Raw genomic sequence first — 19,769 nt, 5'->3', positions numbered from 1 at the left:
TATTAAAACAGAGAATATTGCACAGAATGTGAAGTATTACATTGCACTACAGTACAGGGTCCAGTTTAATAACAAAGGGTCCATGTGTCAGACACTTCACTATCTTGAGGCCACGAGTTACTTATCTTGAGGGCCACGAGTTAGTATCTTGAGGCCACGAGGTAGTATCTTGAGGCCACGAGTTAGTATCTTGAGGCCACGAGTTAGTATCTTGAGGCCACGAGGTAGTATCTTGAGGCCACGAGTTAGTATCTTGAGGCCACGAGTTAGTATCTTGAGGCCACGAGTTAGTATCTTGAGGACACGAGTTAGTATCTTGAGGCCACGAGTTACTTATCTTGAGGACACGAGTTAGTATCTTGAGGCCACTAGTTACTTATCTTGAGGCCACGAGTTAGTATCTTGAGGCCACGAGTTACTTATCTTGAGGCCACGAGTTAACTTATCTTGAGGCCACGAGTTACTTATCTTGAGGCCACGAGTTAGTATCTTGAGGCCACGAGTTAGCATCTTGAGGCCACAAGATAAGTTTTTTTTTTTTTTTTTGACAAAGTGGGACCAGAGGGGCTCCGTACAATAGGGACATTTATCTGCTCATCCCTAGTGAGCAGGTTGTTGCTAGTTACTAGTTTCACTTCTAATGTGTGTCATTCTCATGAGTTTATGTTGGCCATGGATACAAAATGTTAACGTCTAATTTAACTAACTCTATGATTGTTGCTTGCCTAGGTATGCCATATAGAACTATAACTTAAAAGACATCCCGGAATGAAAATATACTGTATCTTCCTTAATGTGTTTGTTCAACTGACCGCAAACACAGCTTGCAAATATTTTGAAGACCATTAACCCACAGGTTTGTTTGCGAGATGAGCACTGGTGGATGATGAAAGCGAGGGCAGGCAGAAAGCCCATGTGAGGTCAAACAAGATGATTTAATATTTTCATATTCAAAGCGATTTTGTTCTTTCCTCTCATTCTGTGAAACTCATTTGCTGTGAAAAGAAATTCTGGGCCAAACATGAACTGAGATGGCCAAAGGAATTTCATGCATTATCAGAATGGCAGGAATTTCACTCTAGAATCATATTCCAAATCAAGGAGGCCAGTTATTGCAGCCAGTGTTGCGATAACATACTTACTTTGATTTCTAGAGATGCAACCGCAGCGACCATACCGTCTGTTTGTGGCTGGCAGACACAGGCTTTTTAGTCTCTCATGAATGGGCACCAGACAGATTCTTTATTTTCACTACAGTAGTATGGCTTTTCCTTCTGGGGGTGCTCGGGCCAGAGCAGCGACTGGATCTGTGTTTTGGAAAGGGTGTGAGTGGCGGGAGCCACAGCCTGAAATCAATACAGCATTACCCCATCATCCTTATACTTAAGTCCCAGTGATGGAAACAGCAGATGCCTGCTGGAATAATGGGCCACTTCATGGCCCAGACAGTCCAAGAAGACTTTAAATACAGTAAATGTCCACCTACAAACAAGGACTTCTCTGAAGCTGTCCATGTACCACTTGACCAGCCAAGTCTGCAGTCTTTTATATTGGGTGCAAGATAAAAGAGAAAATGTTTGGACAGGGATGTGTAAGTTCATATAACATTTGTGCAATAATCAACCTAATAGTACACCTCTTTAGAGCTGCTTAAAGTTCAGTTTCAGATCTTTGTTACCTCGAAATCTGTTCTACCCTCCAAAATAAATTACAATAGGGACACCATGAGAGGGATCAAAACAGACAATTCAAAGCTAAATTAATGGGAATAATATGGGTGGGGAATAAGAAAACAAATAATGGCTATAAGACCTTATCGGCTAGAGAAAAACCAAGTATGGCAGGCTGCAGCCATCTTTAGAATTTTGCCTTTGAACTTTCCATTTTAGTAGCAGCTCTGTATATGTCTATGACATCGCGGTTGAAGAGAAATTAGCTGGTTAAGGTAGATTTAGTTATTGTAGAGTTAAGGCAAAAGTTATCATTGAGCATTGTAATGTTTTGAAGCGGATCTGCAAAACAATTGTCAGTAAGAATCGGGAAGATTTTAAAATCTATAAGATTTTTACCTTTCATGCTGGGGTGGAAATACAATTGGAAAATGAAAAATGGGTGGAGCTACATAAGGTCTAAGGAAATCTGTCTGCTTTTTGATCAGACAAGCATTGCCTGTTTGGGACATTGGATAGCCAGGGGCGTGTTTAGGGTTCTCATGAAATTTCGGTATATACTTTAGTAAAAATTCCCACATGGGTGTGTAAAACAACACACTTTTTACCTTGCCAAAAACAGCTCTGTTCACATCGACCCGTTTTGAGCACATGTCCTCTTTAAATGACATGATGCTACTGCTCACAGGGCGTGAATTGCTTGCCTTTTAGGGGCCGTTTACATGACAACATTTTCCAGCCAAAAACAGTGGAACTTTTTATGTGTTTTGCCTGTTCGTTAACACGACAACAGCATTTTGCTGGGACTAAAAACAGCATACATTTTTAACAGTGTACAGTTACTAACAAGGTGACAACAGACAGCGCCAACTACTGGCCTGGCAAAAATATGTAAATACAACGTTTTTTTGGCCGTTTTCGCGGATATGTGTACGACGCAATGTGTTTTGAAAATGTTGTTGTGTATACGTGAAACTGCAACTTTTTTTGACTACATCATTGTGGTGTAAACAGGGAGCCCTTAGAAGACTCCGTATTTGGCTCTGAGGTGGTCTTATTCAAATATAGCTGTCTATCTAGAACCAGACTGGCAATTAAAAACAGCTCACTGATTACACCCAAGGTGGAAAGTAACGAATTACATTTACTCGCAGTTACTGTAATTGAGTAAAGCTTTTTTGTGTACTTCTACTTTTTAACAGTAATTGTTAAAAACGCTGTAATTTTAGACGGGGGGGGGGGGGTACTTAAGTATAATTTTGTTTGAAGTATGTACTTTCGCGGGCTACATTTTAAAAACCACACATAATTACTGAGTAAAAAAAGAAAAAAAAAATCGCTCCATGGAAACCGACTACTTCAGTAAATACTGGGTCAGGAGGTCAAACTGGCGCTAAAATCACAAGAAAGTATGCAGACGGACAAACAGGTCCAAAGGCGTTTAGTGGTGGCAGACACCGCTGAAAAAAGAAAACCCCCTCATATTATGAGAAGTTGAACTCGAAGTAAATGAATTGAACCCCATGGCCATATGTTACGCTCTGTTTATGCAGTCGTGAGCTGTGCTTGCCTATGGTGGAGACCAAACTATTCAGCTTATAAAAATCTCGACAAGACTCAACCCTTCGCAAGCATGTAGAGGTAAGCTAAATAACTGTCAATCGCTGCATTGTTGGTTAAAATGAAGCTTTGACATTTTAGCAAGAGGTTATGCACAAATTAGAACAAAAAGACCGTGGTGCGGAGTGTGCACTATATATCGCTGCGATAATATCATAATTGTTGTTTTTTAAACGATGTGTGCGCGTGCATTTACAGTGTTTTTCACTGTGTGATTCAGTCCTGTATAAAATGCATTTAGAAATGATCACAAAAACTTGGAGATATAGGGGCAGAAAATTTACATATTATAATATAATTTCATATAGTAAATCAAAATCACACAAAGAATGCCGTCTTTTCCTCCAAAAAAATCATCATGATAACATATATATTCTACACAGGGTCAGTAAACAAGTTAATTAAGAGAACTTGCCTCTTACACACCCATAATTGCCTGTTTTTGCTCTATTTCTACAACCAAAAATTAATTCCCAAACACAGCCACCAAAGCACAGTTTTGCGTCTCAGAGCAACATGACAGTGTTTTGTTCCTGAATGAATCAACCGTTTGGAAAATGATTCGGTTCAATCGCAATGACTCACTTATTAACAGTGAGTCTTCCTCACACCTACTGGCCATTTTAATTTCACATTTAAAGTATCTTTTGATTTTTTTAAATAATTAATTTCTTATAAGTTAAAATGAGTATTCAACATTTTATGTCCTTGTATATCAAAAACATTATTCATGGCATTTGTAACTGCAGGTTTTAAATGCATTCTTGTCCTGCACTAAAAACAGTGTGTAAATAAATCTAAATGCCACTTCAGATGAAGCTTCTTCTGCATTTCCTCTGCATTGAAAAAAAGATGAGTTTGTTGATACTGATTTGCTGGTACAGCCCAAATGTCTTATTATTCTAAAAAACTGATCCCTTTAATTAAAAACAACTAGTTTGAGATTAATAGCCCCAGGTTGTGTCAAACTCAGTTCCTGGAAGTCCATAGCCCTGCAGAGTTTTAGTTCTAACCCCTGCTCCAGCACACATACCATGTAGTTTTCAAATAAGCCTAAATGATTAGATTAGCTGGATCAGGTGTTTTAATTAGGGTTAAATCTAAACTGTGCAGAGACTGTGGCCCTCCAGGAACTGAGTTTGACACCCTTGGCCTGTCCCATTTTTTTTTTGCCTCCCTCCCACTGTTAAAATGTAACTAAGTAATTTTTACTCTGAGTTACATTTTAAATGAGCTACTTTTTACTCTTACTTTGAGTAGATTTTTAGACTGGTACTTGTACTTTGTATTTAAGTTAAAAACTTTCATTAATGTAATGGTACTTTTGACTTAAGTAGAATATTTTTGTACGCTTTCCAACCTCTGGATGACACATTTTAGAATCATACGAGCCCCCTAATGAACTGGCTGCATGTTTTCTTTTTCAGCTTTTCTGAGCTGACATGCCAGAAAACTAAAACTGAATGCAAAACAAAAGGTAAAAAAAGTGAAAAGTTAACTCTGATTTCCCCTTTAAACATTAAATGTTCATTACTGGACAAGTTTGAAAATTGCAGTTTTAAGATTAAATTTGTTCTGACGAGAGCACATTTATGATGTCATTATTGTCTTGATTTTTACATCTGATTGGAAATATATTCAATGTTGGAGATATCAATGTCAGGATGTCTACATAGCTTTCCTGCTCAGTTTGGTATTACAAAGAGTCCACTAAATAAAGTAGCTATATAGACTACAAGCTACTAAGGATGGGCCTTTTTGTTTTCTTTTTTTGGAATACTTGATAGCTTATTGATAGCTTATTAAAACTTATTATTAGCAATAATGTATCAATTTTAAAAAAACATTTAAAACTCAAAGTTCATGTGACAGTATCATCACTGTCACTCTTGAGTACTCGTGTACACATGCCCATCCCCAACTACTTAAAAAATGAATCTACCCTGAAGCTATTTAAGAGAGAAATGTCTTTTTGTATAATTTCATTAATTGTATTTTATACATCAGATATATACACATATACAAATAAATAAATAAAACAAATGAATGTACACTAACATGCATTTAAGGCCACTAAAAACCAGTATATCCTATGAATCTGTCAACTTATTTGATGGGTGAATCATTTATTTGACATAAAAATGTATTTGACTTTCCTAACAGTACATTATGAACCATTGAATGGTACTAACAACAGTTTTAGAGGTAGTTACTCTCTAACTCTGTTTCCAAGCAAGCAAACTGACTAACAAGAATCAAGAACCCATAAGATATTTCTTAAAAAGTAAAACTTACTGCCTTGACTCCACACTCTTGTAAATGTTCATGAATAATCTGTAGGCACACCATCAAATCTTTCCACATTGAGGCCTAAAGCTGTGTTGGACTGCCAGAGTGGAGAAGAGAACAGAACCAGCTTTTCACTGCCACTCTGAATGTCCAAGAGTGATGTGGACAGGGGGCGATAGAGCTATGACAGCGATGAAAGAACAGTATAAATCACAGCCACTAACAGCTAGACAGACGATGCAGTGATGAAGTGAGCAGTGTGACTTTTTCTCTTTATTCTGGAAAAAAGGCCATGTTTCTTTAGGTTTGGCATTTGTCTTGCCTGTTTTTGTCCTTTTGGAAGCTCAAACTAAACAGTCTTTCCCATATTTTTGAACATGTGTTTCTCAGCTTCCGACCTGTAAGCGAAACAGGGTTAAGGGTCTAACTCTACTTGTCTGACATATCCTCATTATTTGATTTAATGACAATTTGAGTAGTTTTTGAGTGTTTAAATATCGATCAGTAAGATGGTGGCTTGTGATTTAAGCATCAACATGTAGGCCTTAAGAGTGCCATGAACTAATGACAACCACAACTAAATAAACATCTGTGATCACACAGTTTCCAGTTCAGTGAATAACGTGTTTTTGTAACAGACTCCTGCTGCCTTTCAATGTACAATATAAGACAGCTTGAACACTTCAAAGCCACAACCACAACATGAAATGTGCATGTTATCTGGCTGTTAAATGATTGGGTAAACAGTGCTTTGTTGATGGGTTTAGATCAGTTTTTTGCACAGATAGACATAAATACATAGTATTAACAGTGCTCAATGAACCAACGGTTTCATGTTATTGGAATCGGTTAGAGGAAGGACACACTCACATACCAAAAACACACACACACACACACACACATCACTGGCAGTACAAAAGTTACAGAGGTTTATTTTGGAATATGCATAGAAAGGTGTGGACCAATTAGAGTTTAGGGTGTGTGGCAGTCTCCTCAGGCCTTGTTAAGATCACCCTCTGAGGGCATACTTTCTGTGTGACTCAGTCTAGTTAAACTAGGGTCCGTACTACCTAACCCTTACTCAGTTTTGGACACTTTACCAGAGACAGCTCTGCTTCCAAATTGTGAAAAGAAGTGTTCTTAATTGTTATTCAAATGCACACTAGTATTTATTGTAGTGTATATTGATAAGAATACATACGACCCTGGTTCTTGTAGCTAAACCCAAGGGTCCCCTTCATAGTAGCCCCTAGCCTTTTATTGAATTAATATTTTACTTTAATTCTAGTTTATTAGAACAAAATTAATTGCTCTTTTGTAGTTGGCCTAAGTTAAAAGCTATTAAAAGGCACTGTAATTCGTAAATTCAGAGTTAATGTAGTATTAGTAGATATAATCCTTTTTCTATTTGGGGTCTCATAGAAATATAATTAAATTATTTTCTGCGATCACAATGACAAAAGAAAAGAAAAAAAACCATTGTTACTATACAATGTAATACCAGTCATATTGTTTACGTTACTGTAACAGATAAATCAATAATAATATCCTGACAGAGTAGCTTTTAAGGTCAAGAAGCCTATTAAAAGATTTTGTAAACAACAAATCACATTATCACAATTACTATCTATTTTAAATTAGGGATCTGGGATTAAGTCAACCTCAACAGAAAAATTATCCACTTGGGAACAGAAAAAGCATGAGAGAGAAGGGGTGGAGTAACACTATTACACAAAACAATGAGAAAGAAGGGGTGGAGTACCACTTTGTCTCCAAACACACTTTTGAAAAAGATATTCTCAACCACAAGTAAGCTAAACACCCCTTAATGGTACCCAGCCCATGTTGTAGTTTATTCTAGAGGCTAGTTTTGGGTTGTGTTGATTTAATTGCTAAACCTCTTTTGTCTAGTCAGCAAGAAGTTTTCAGTTATGGATAAGAGTTTGTTAATACAGATTTAAGATTAAAAAAATACATATTTTAAAATGAAATAACAGTTCTACGAATCTGCCACTTAATGATAACCTTGTTTTTAATAAAAAATTATTTAAAATCATGACTTTAAATCATGGGTACAAAAAAAACCCTATACCTCCAATTTAAAATCAAAAAATACAAAATTTAAACATTTTAATCCTTAATTTAATGAAAAAAACACATAACACACACATACAACAGGAAATACTCTCTTTCTCCAATTTTCACTCAAAAGTGAGAGGAAATCTCAAAAGCATCTGTTCATGAACAGTGTCACATTATATTAAACTAGGGGGATATTTTAAGAGCCCTCTGTGGTTTGAAATGACTTTTTGTCTTGTTAGTCGGACATAGGGAAAGAAGTTAAGGCAAGTGAGACAGGAATGACGGAGAGCAGACAGCCCAACTTTCCAGAGTGGAGCACTAGAGAAAGGAAAAGCAGACTGCTTTTTGCATCACACCACTGAATTACCATCAACTTTGATGACCATACAAATGCCTTGAAGCCAAAGGCTAAAGAAGTTACTTCCAGAACTCAGCAGTAGGAACCTATCTCTTCTTCAGTAAAACCATCAACTAGGCAAATGATTTCAAAATTAGAAAAGGATTCTGGGTTTAAATCACTAAACAGTTGTTCTACTTCTGCGTGTGGTATTTTAGTGCAAAACCCTATAACCCAATGCCCAGGTGCATAATTAAATCAAATCATTATATAATCAGCATAAACTTTTATGTAAATTTTTTTCATCATATATTATTCACAAAACTTCGGTATGTGCAATTACATTACACCATTACCGCCAATGAAAAGCAGGTGGTAAATTAAATTTTATGATAATGAATGTATGCTAGATTGTTGTAGTCTGCCACTGTAAGTCCTCTACAACCAAGCACTCTGTCCTGCAAATTGGCTATTTCTATTGTCACTAGATTCAAGTGTTAACCAACTAGCAGGATGTACAAATAAATGTTTTAAACTTTTAAAAAATGAGCACGAAATTATTTAGCTAAAATACTAAGCACCTTTTTACAGTAAGCCATTAATCAAGTAATCACATAGATTAATCAAAACTAAAATGTATTTTATCAATATGTAAGCCATTTGTGTAACATCATAAAACAGTATCACATAGATTAATGCACTTACAATATGTTCCCCTATACTAAAAAAAAAAAAATCTTGATATTCCCCTGAGAAAAGTCAAACAAAATTACAATATGTCCCATTAATATAAATTATTTTATTAATCTTACAATAATAAGATAAAAAAAGATATTTAACAGAATACCATCATAAAAATTAAACCACATCAAATTTAACCACAGTGTGTCACTTCTCAATAAAAATTTTGTATAAATTACAAAAAATCTTTCATGCTCTTTTACTGCAAATATTTTCAATTAAGAGTTTACTGCTATTTATCAGAAATTTTCATAACTTCTTATTAACAGTGGGGTTTAAATTACGAAAAATCTTTCATGTAGATTTTTGGAGTATGGTAAATATAAATGGAACTACTACGGTATGAGTCTGGATTCAGTGCGCAGGGTTATAGCGGAGAGCAAGGTGTGCCTACTGGATGTGAAGACACACGTGAGTAAAAAAATCATTCATGAATTGCTAGGTTCATGAAAGTGTCAACAAGCATTGGATCAGGTATCCATGCACAAGCTCAACAACAATTCCCACTTTTAATGGATTTTATTTCATATTGTTAAAGAACCACATGCGGTATATGGTACAAATGCCCCAATTTGTGCCTCTCTACAGAAGCATGAGCGAACAAGAGAAACAGGGATAAAAAGCAAGTGAGCAAGAGCCAGGGAGTCCTATATTACATGTCATATTTGTTGACTTTGGAACACAGACTCAAGGGCAGGAATTATGTCATTCTGGACGGGGAGATTCTGCCAGCTCCACTCCAGCTGGTACATTTCCTGTGGTCTGATTATTTTTTCATCAGCTTGTAACATTTATAGAAACATTCTCACTGTATTAAAATAACATACCAACACAACAAAATTAAATCAAAGCAGATTCTACTCTCCTAACATAAAATATAAAGTCATAGAAAATGGTTTGAAATTAAACTGTTACAATATAGCATGGACACATTCATACTAGACAATAAACAAATGACTGAACAAATGATTTTGAAAAAAAAGATGGTTCCCATATGTTGCCATTTTGCTCACTGTATGTCATTTTTTTTCCCTCCTTTCTCTAACAGGCATAGCAGCCTTATACACCTCCGAGTTTAAACCCTAAATCCTGTACCATCAAAAGACCCCATCAAAAGATCACTCGAAAATGAAAAAAAGAAAATTCAAAAGTACTGTCAAGTCAGAATGAACAAGCACTTACAAAAATATTTACGGTAAGAGTGTTTGTTGTGCATTATGGTTGTCCTGTCTGATTGTCTGGTGTTGATCCTCATTAAAACAGTTTTACATCTAAGAAATATATATATATTGATGCTTGAAAATACTTTGATGCTTTTTAAAATGTTTGCTCTCACATAAGATGAAAAGTTCAGTCTTACTAATGTCCTATTAAAAGCAATTCTTCATACACCAGGTCCTCCCTTATGCTGGCTGCCATATTGACACCAGCTGAATACTAAGTATCTTTACACAGTAAACCATTTTGTTGCAGACTAAGGGTATTTTCAGACCTGTACTGTAGATCGTTTGTTTTGTTCCGAAACAGGGACTTAATTTGTTAGAATGTTGCATTTTCTTCTTGTTACGGTTCACGTTCACATTCGCGTCATTCATCAAGATGGAGTCACAAGTTCGCTCCGCTGGCTTATTGTGGCTTTATAGCTGTCTTGGCATACGCAAACACTTACGAAAGTAGCCGTTACTCCCTCTATCAGTAACCACTGACTAACATCAACAACAACACTGAAATAAGAGTGCATGCATTTTTACGTGCATCTGACTGACACTATATTTTAAGATTTTATATTTTTACAAGTTTCTCCATAAAGGAGGCGTCTTGAAGCTGCCATCACCAACAAAGGCTTTTGTACAAAGTATTAAATAAATTTCAGTAGTACTTTTTCCATTTGTCATTCCATTAAACATTACACTTAATTTCTGAACTTTTTTGATTTGTTTTCTTTGTATGAATGGATTACTTGGGTCCCATAGGCGTAATGGTTTTTATACTGTACAAACTGTATATTCTATCGCCCTACACCAACACTACACCTTATCCTAGCCTAGCCCTCACAGGAAACTTGGTGCTATTACAGATTTTCAATACACTCCATTCTGTGTGATTTCTATGCATTTTGAAAAGTTGGGACATGGAGTAATGTCCTGAAAAGTTACCTTCTCCTAATAATTATGTTATACCCTTGTCATTATACAAATTTGTGTCCTGATATGTCACAAAAACATGCGCGCACACACACACACACACACACACTGCACTGCATTGTGAAAGCACCCTAAATTAATCAAATAATCACATTAATTAATCAAAACCAAAATTACTTTATTCTTAAAATAAAAATGAGACTTACATTATGTGCCTTAAAACTTAATAAATGATATACCTAATGGCTCCAAAGTGTACCTGTGTACCTTTCTTTCTAAGGCCTCCAAAGTATCAACTTGATCAAACTTTTACTGAAAAACCTGTTTTACACAATCTACTACATACATTCTGCCATCTGATTGATACTTTATGGGGGGTTTTTTTAACAAATAAAAGGCATTTTAGTATAATTCTAAAACTATTCCACTTCTGGTTGTGGCACATGTCATCTGGCTGTGAATTATTTATAAAAAAAAAAAAAAAAATGTCCTGGATTTTTGTCCTGGAAGTGAACTAATTCTTTAATTTACATGAATTAAGAATTATAATCACGTTCTTAATTCATGACCTTCCTGATGTTACACCAGTTAGCATAGGTGGAAAAGGCCTGACCTGACCTATTATCTTGACCCTACTTCAGCTTCTTTGGCATTTAATGCACCCTTTTTGGCAAGGGTCCTTTTTAAAAATCACTCCAGGGTGGGCTGCAGATGTACCCCATGAGCACACACAGGTTCTTATTCTTACACTCCCAACTGTCTGGGGGTTGTTCAGGCTTGGGATAGAAGGTTTTCTGGTAACCCCACTGAGACCCATCTTTTCTCATGCTTTGAGCATGAGCACCTAAGTCTGCTCCAGGGTCTTGTAAAGGACTTAGGTCATCTCCCTCACACCTGGATGTTGTTTTACAAACTACCAAGCTCTTGGGTGTAAAAGTGTTGCTCATCTTTCCATATTAACCCAGAACATGTCCTATATGACTGCACTAATCACTCACACCAACAACACACTTGACAAAATCACAATACAATTATAAAAAATATTTAACAATACAAACAACCTACAAATAACATTTATCACACTTACCATTGACAAAAATTAATTTAAAAAAAAACAGCGGGAGAAAGAACATTTGACTGTTTTTGACTCTTAAAGGGGTCTTCGGATGCCCATTTTCCACAAGTTGATATCATTCTTTAGGGTCTTAATGAAAAGTTTATAACTGTAAAAAAACAAAAATTCTCAACCTTACAAAACCAAAAAAACAAAATACTAAAGTGAGCTGTCAGCTCTGTTTTTCAGCAAACTGTTTTTGTCCATGTTGCTTTTAAATTGTAATGAGCTCCCGCTGACCCCGCCCCTCTCTTCCGTCCGTGGGGTTGATGAGCAGACTGTAATCGTCAGCCACAAAACTCGCTAACTAGCACATATTAGGAAAGGTGATTTGCAAATATCCATAAAAAACCCTTATACTCACTTCTTCTTTAGGTGAAGCTGGATCACGAATGATTCGCATGAGCAAAGATGCATTTAGGCAGATCGGGGATCGACGCATTCCCTTCAAAAACATGAAAGTAACGTTAAACCTCTGCGTCTTCAGTGGCTCAGATGTCGGGAGTAAATGACGACTGCTATGTTCATTATTACATCCAACAACAAAACACCTTAATTGGCTATTATGCACACACGGAGGTGATGACGTACTTCCGCTAAAAAATCTCAGCCTGCTAAGCCATTTCCGCTCGCGCTGAGGCGATTGTTTACAAAGCGATATAACAGCAACTACAATATGACTAGTAAGAAAAAAACGTTCAAATTTCAGCGAACCATCTATAGTACAGCCGAGCATTGCTGTGTGCCTCTGTGTCAAGCTTCGAGCAAGTACAACAGTTTTACTTAGTTTTCATACATTTCCATCTGACGCGGAAAATCAGGCGAAAATGGCTTGTAGCTATCCGGAGGGACAAATTCACAGTTACTCCCCATACCCGAGTATGTAGCCGACATTTTTAACAAGGAGGATGTTCGTGAGCCCTTATCAGAGACGGGGAGGCGGCTATTAAACAAGGGAGCTGTATAGCTGTCACCTTTACAGAGCCAAGTTCCACTGTAGTAAGTAGTTATTTACATGGCCCATACAATAAAACTTAAAGGGATAGTTCACTTCAAAATTAAAATTCTGTCATCATATACTCACCCTCAAGTTGTTTTAAACCTGTATGAATTTCTTTCTTCTGCTGAACACAAAGGAAGATATTTTGAAGAAAGAAAGAAATTCACTGAGTATATGATTTTCATTTTGAAGGTGAACTATCCCTTTAACAAAGATCAGGGCTAATAGAGGTTGAGAGAAACAAAACGCAAAATTGTTTTTTCTTTTTTTGAACAGACTCGTTTCCTGCAGCCCATTGATGAGATGTTTCATGTTTCTCAATTACCTGGCACTGGGTTTCAAAACAGCGTGATCTTGCTGACCGGTATGGAGTCCACCAGTCCACAGTCAGTCGGATCATTACAACATGGAGCAACTTTCTGTACACTGTGCTAGGGTCTGTGAGGATCTGGATACCAGAGGAGAAAATAAGGGCACATCTGCCAGCTGAGTTTAAGGACTATGCAGACACTACAGTCATCCTGGACTGCACAGAGCTAAGGTGCCAGTGCCCTTCATCACCTCTTCTCCAAAGTGAAAATTTTCTCAGCATACAAGTCCCACTGTACTCTCAAAGGGCTGCTTGGAGTGGCTCCCTCATGGGGCGGTCACATTTATTTCTCAACTGTACGCTGGTTCCATCAGTGACAAACAGATCACGCGTGAGTCTGGAATTCTCTCCCCTTTTGAGACCTGGAATGGCCATCATGGTCGACCGAGGTTTCTGGTTGATGACCTTGTACCTTGCAAGATTTATAGGCCAGCATTTCTCTCTGGAAGATCCCAGATGTCTGCCTGTGAGGTCAGGGAGACCCAAGCAATTGCACGCCTCAGGGTGCATGTTGAGCGCCTCATACGGCGTGTTTAAGGAACACAAGTTCTTTGACACAGAGATTCCCACTTCGGCTTTTTGGCAACATTAATCAGCTGTATACTGTTGCATGTCTTCTGACGAACTATGAAACCCGGGCCTCTTGTAAAGGCTTGGGCAAAGAAGCCAGAGTAGCAGCAGTAGAAAAAAATAAAAATTAATAACCTATGACCATTTGTATAACTACTTTCTTTAAATGTACCTTTGTAAATTACTTTGTATAAATTGAATTTTTATAGTTAATGTTATGTATGCACTGCTGTACATTGCACATACTCTTTGAATAAAGAACTACTGAATTATTTGCATGTTATATGTACTTTACCTCACCAGGGCTTTTAAGCCATCTGTAATATAAGAATAATACTTTCATGCACAGTGAATTATTTACTGAATAAGCATTTATTTAGGGCTCCCAATTTACAAACAACAGTTATAAAATACTATTTTTAGGTAACCAATTATCAAAAAAAAGTATCGGAAGAACATGTAACATGTAATTTAATAATAGATTAGTATTAATACAACAAGAAAACATAGTAATACAATTAAGAAAAAATATAAAAACACTGAATCAATATATATGTACAATATTTTGAAATGGATTGAACTAATAAGAGTTACTGCCAGTAAGAGAAATGGAGAAAAAAGAAATTAACAGCACTCTATTAAGAAGTGTGACAGGCAATCAGAATCTAATTATTTAGGGAAGCAAAGAGGTAACAATAAAATAAAAAAAAAAACTCAATTTTTACTTTCATTGTTTTGGTGATTGTTCATTGTCTCTGGGAATCCTCTGAATAACATGTCCTCCTGTGTGTAGACAACAAAGTCACACCAGTCTAAACCAGAAATCAACATCTGGCCCTGGATTTGCCAAAAGTAGGAATGAGATTTCCTTAATGTGTGTGTGCCCTCACTGATCTTAATATATGGGCAGTCAACATAGCTTGCAACATTGGGGCATTTAATTTCAACAAGGCCAAACACTGTCTGCCCCTTTGGATCATACACAATGCCATCAGGTGATGACCCCCATCCAGGGTGCATCAGGGTGGATAAGAAAGCCGCAGGGATAGTGGTTAAAACCTCCCTTACTCTGCAGTACTCCTCTACTGCTGCAGGTTCCATGTCAAGCCCCCTCCTCATGTCGGCAGTCTGATGGCTAGGTCTCAGAAGTCTTTTAGCAAGATTTTCAGCAGAGCTCTGTGCCCTGGTGTGACATACCTCTCTGAACTTGGAGGAGGTGATGCGGGGCCGCCCTCAGTTGGTGCCACTCGATGCAGGAACTCTGCTCTTTTGTGCTGTTGGCAATTTTGTGTGCGTTCTCTAATGTTGTTTCCAGGGACATCATGTGGTGCTGCTGATGTTCAGTGCAGACAAAAGAGCAGGTAGAGGGTCCCAGCCTGTAACCCTGAAGTGGCAGCTGTGGGGGAGAAGGAGCATCTGTGTGGGGACAGGTTTTTTGGAACTCTTTTGCTGGCATATGATAGGATAACACACTTCCTTCTTGCACTTTTCCAAATGCAGAGTCAACCAGAGGAACATTAATGTCCATAGCCATAGTTGTTATCAGTGGAGCCACATCACTTGGAACATCATGGTAGACTTCATCCACCCTGAGTGTGGAAAGTTCAGGCAGAGCTGAAACTGACACCCTTATACAAGTTGCTCCTATGGAAAAAAACAAAATAATGTTTTTTTTTATTTAATTTTTTTTAAATGAGCCATAAAGTAAGTTACATATAAGTTGAATGAACAAATAACAAAAAAAAAAAAAAGCTTTATTTATGTAAACCATACAATGTATCATATGATGAGATTACTACTTTATCTGAGGTCTCACTGATTACTACAGAAAATGCATTACTACTATATCTGCACTTGAGAGCACTTTGACTCGGCGCAGTAATATCCACAGAAATATCCTTTTAGGAGTGATGATATTACTGCGCTGAGTCAAAGTGCTCCCAAGTGCAAATATAGTAGTGTTCCCAAGTGCTATTCTGCCATACATTATAGTTATCCAGAGCAATTAAGTGCACGCACTGAGACGAGAGAGGTATGCATCAACTCATCTTAGTTAAGGGAATAACATAGTTTAATATGAAAAAACAGTGGAGTGTTCCTTTAATGATAATAAAAATAATACTAACCTAATGCCTTCCATCAGTTTTCGTTCCTTGGGTCTGGCTGAAAGAATCACCATGTCACTTTACAAGACCAGGTTTAACACCCTGCATTTGAACAAAAAAGGTTTTCAATAAACACAAACATCCATAAATAGAAAATTAAGTAGAAAAGTACCCTGTTAAAAAACATTAGTTACCATGGATCTTGGCTTATGCCACTTCTGTTCAGTCTCTGTGCAGCTGTGTGTTGGGGGAACAGAGGTGATGCTAAGCTGGCAATAATGTGCAGTCTGGTACAACAGTGCTGCCACATGATTACACACAGCTGTACCTGCCACACAGGTACACTGGCAGCTTTGTAGCTGCACAGGACGGGCATCCCCAAGCACAATCTGAAAATACACAAATCTGTTATAATAGAATAAAAGTGCAGTTTTTTAAAAACGAGAATACATGAGTACAGTGAGAATGTTTAACAAAACAAACAAATTTGAACCATCGACATATAATTATTAACTACTAAAACAATTAATAACTACTAAACAATTTGTATGAGCTAAAATTGTAGCCACAATATTATTTTATATTATTATTTATCTCACTTTACTCATCATCCCCAACAGTGGACACAGAACGTGTGTCAATGCAGTGACAAAACAGAACTCAGTTTCTGTGAATCCCAGTGATTAGCGTACATATTTAAATATCGATAAATATTCCAACACACCAGTGTTATTTATGGTATGGTAAATGAAATTTGTCTTTAAAATAACCTTTAGCATTATTAGATGCAATGATTCACAGAAACTTTGATCTGCCAAACGTAACCTGTCTCATGAACCATGAACCAATCTGCGCTGAACCTGCAGTATAACTTTCTCTTACGCTTAAGCTGTGAGGCTTTTGGCTTTTCCTCATAGATCTGTAGCACTCAGCCCTAATCGTTACCTCTCCTGTGCTTGAATCCTTGTTTGAAAACTGACATTGACAAAGGCGTTTAGGAAAATGGGCTGTGATTGACACATAATAGTAAACATAGCCTACGCTGCCACCCTGCTGCGCTAGCACTAGATAGCATGCATGCTATGGGCATGTAAACACAGAACACGTCCAGATCTTACCTTCAAAATTGTGGATGTGCTTGACACATAACAATTTGAAGCCCTTCTCTTTTCTTGGTTGTCGAAGTGTGACATAACTTTTGTATGATTCGACTCACGTCGTTGACCGTTACCTGTGGGACATCTTGAAGGGACCGAGTGAAAATCCGAGTGCATAGTTGTTATTGACGCTATGTGCGCCGTCGACGCCGGATGTAACCTGGCTGGCCGATAGAAAACAGGAAAAGAGGGCTTATTTTCACGTTATGCTTAATCGGAGACATTCTTGTCTTCCCTGGCACACAATGTCAGACAGGTCACAGCTCGATCAGGGCGGGTCTAAGGTAAAGACGGCCTGTCAATCAACAATCGTGTGAGGGACCTGTGCAGAACTATGTCATTCTGACAGGAATCAGCCTGATTTGAGAAAGGGGATTTTAAAATAGGGATTTAAAAAACAATGTAGTGTGGATCTGTACAGACACTTCCAACACACATTTATGTTCAAACAACATGTAAAGTGAATTTTGCATCTGATGACCCCTTTAAATACACTGAACTGTATCCATGTTTATGGACATTTTTTTCTAAAAGGTTCAAGATGAGTATATATGTAAAGAATGTAAATGATAAAGCTTAAACTTTAGCAATTTATTTTTATTAAGCTGACCAAAACAAAGAAACACTCCAAAGCATGGTATCCCTAATGACTTAAATGAATCACTGTAGGCAGTGGACCCTATTTCTTCTGGCATGCAGGACTGTGAATATCAGTCATGGTGAAAAAAGCTAAAAGCATTATTTTTCTATTATTATTATTTTCCTTGTTGATCCCTTCACAGTGTACATACAGTATAGTAGGCTATGCAAAGAGGAACAACCTCCGATTCAGCTGAGGGTGTATTTATTGTATTTTGGGGCTTATATACTGTTAAAAAAAAATGTTAAATTTACAGTACAAGAACGGCAGCTGTGGTTGCCAGACCTTTACTCTATAAAATACGGTAGTAGCATTTTTAAGTTTATTTTAAAGTTTTAAAGATTAATTTAAAAATATTTTACAGTACATTGATATATTTTATTGTATATGGTACAATATATAGATAATGTATACATATATATATACATACATATATATATATATAATATATATATATTATAACATATTATACATATATATAGATATAATATATATATTATATACATACATATATATATACATATATATACATACATATCTATATATATATATACATATATATATATATATATATATTAATATATATACATATATATATATATATATTATATATGTGTTCTTATATATACATATAATCTATTTTCTCTTTGTTATATATATATATATACATATATATATATATACATATATATATATATATATATATATAGCCATACATATAGATATATATATAATACATATATATCTATATATATATACATATATATATATATATATATATATATATATATATATATATATATATATATATATATATATATATATATATATATATATATATATATATTATATATACATATATATATATATAATACATATATATATATATATATATATATATATATATATATATTATATACTATATATATATATATATATACATATATATATATATATATATATAGGTCTATATATATATATACATATATATATATATATATATATCATATATATATATATATCTATATGTATATATATATGCATATATATATATATGTATATATATATGCATATATTTTCTCATTTTTTAGTGGAAATTATACTTTTACTTGTAAACTGTCATATTAGATCTATTACAGTTTTTTTTTTTTTCACCATAAAGGAAGGAAACTACCATTAACCATTTAACAGGTTTTTTTTAGTGTAGCATTTTTACTGTTTTACCATTAAAATTATGATTTTTTAAATCTCATTCATTTGATTCCCATCTCATCTGATTAATTTCTGTGCATGGGAAACTCAAATAATCTGTTCTACAACTCAGACAAGAGGAGTGATACAAAACAGTAAAACATTCCAGTGCTGTTATACTAATGGTATTCTAATCACTATGAGATTCCAACTTGTAAACACATTCACTACCTCGTAAAGCTCATAATTTACCATTTGTAAAGTCAGAATGTTTGAAAAGCTCTGATTTCTCAAACTCATAATTACAGTAATTCCAATAAGATGTGAATGCACCATAAATATCAGCACTTTTGGAATGTCGTTCAGCCAGTCAAATTTGGAATGGAACTAACTGCTGTATATTCTCATGCATTGCCCTTTTATTCATTTTAACAGGAGGAGGACTTTCAGGATATGATTACCAGTGCCCAAGCCATGGAGAATAAATATGGCCACTTGTTTGAGAAAGTGATCATTAATGATGACCTGGCCATGGCATTCACTGAGCTGAGAGACGAGCTTACAAAGATAGAAACAGACACTCACTGGATCCCAAATACATGGGCTCATGTCTGAAAAGCAATTCATGTTCACCGAACCACTTAGACCCCATGATAACTTTTGACTATGTTTGGAGATTTTTCTGCATATAAAAAAGGGCACACCATTTTATTGTAATTATATGCTTATAAGCAGTGTG

The 19,769-nt window shown here is 36.0% G+C and overlaps 1 protein-coding gene and 1 long non-coding RNA gene across 3 annotated transcripts in view; one reads left to right on the top strand and one right to left on the bottom strand.

The window, feature by feature from the left end:
- LOC109092036 (MAGUK p55 subfamily member 7) overlaps positions 1-19,663 on the top strand; it is a 53,059-nt gene extending 33,396 nt beyond the window's left edge. The window contains 6 exon segments of the mRNA XM_042719335.1: positions 5,970-5,979; positions 7,272-7,388; positions 9,042-9,154; positions 9,788-9,834; positions 9,836-9,934; positions 19,466-19,663. Coding sequence (XP_042575269.1) covers positions 5,970-5,979; positions 7,272-7,388; positions 9,042-9,154; positions 9,788-9,834; positions 9,836-9,934; positions 19,466-19,645 — 566 coding nt within the window. The 3' untranslated portion in view covers positions 19,646-19,663.
- On the bottom strand, positions 15,556-16,605 carry LOC122136144. Of its 2 annotated transcripts, none has more exons than XR_006153954.1 (3): positions 16,237-16,605; positions 16,064-16,144; positions 15,556-15,581 (listed from the first exon to the last, which is right to left on the bottom strand). It is a non-coding gene; the product is annotated as an uncharacterized LOC122136144 (long non-coding RNA). The 2 variants fall into 2 exon arrangements; XR_006153955.1 differs by having other exon boundaries at positions 16,064-16,100; positions 16,237-16,604.
- Positions 19,664-19,769: the final 106 nt, after the last annotated feature.

The sequence above is a fragment of the Cyprinus carpio genome, chromosome B2 (assembly GCF_018340385.1).
Source record: "Cyprinus carpio isolate SPL01 chromosome B2, ASM1834038v1, whole genome shotgun sequence".
Taxonomy (NCBI): Eukaryota; Metazoa; Chordata; class Actinopteri; order Cypriniformes; family Cyprinidae; genus Cyprinus; species Cyprinus carpio.
Note: the sequence above shows the minus strand (reverse complement) of the source record. Positions and strands in the feature narration are given on the sequence as shown.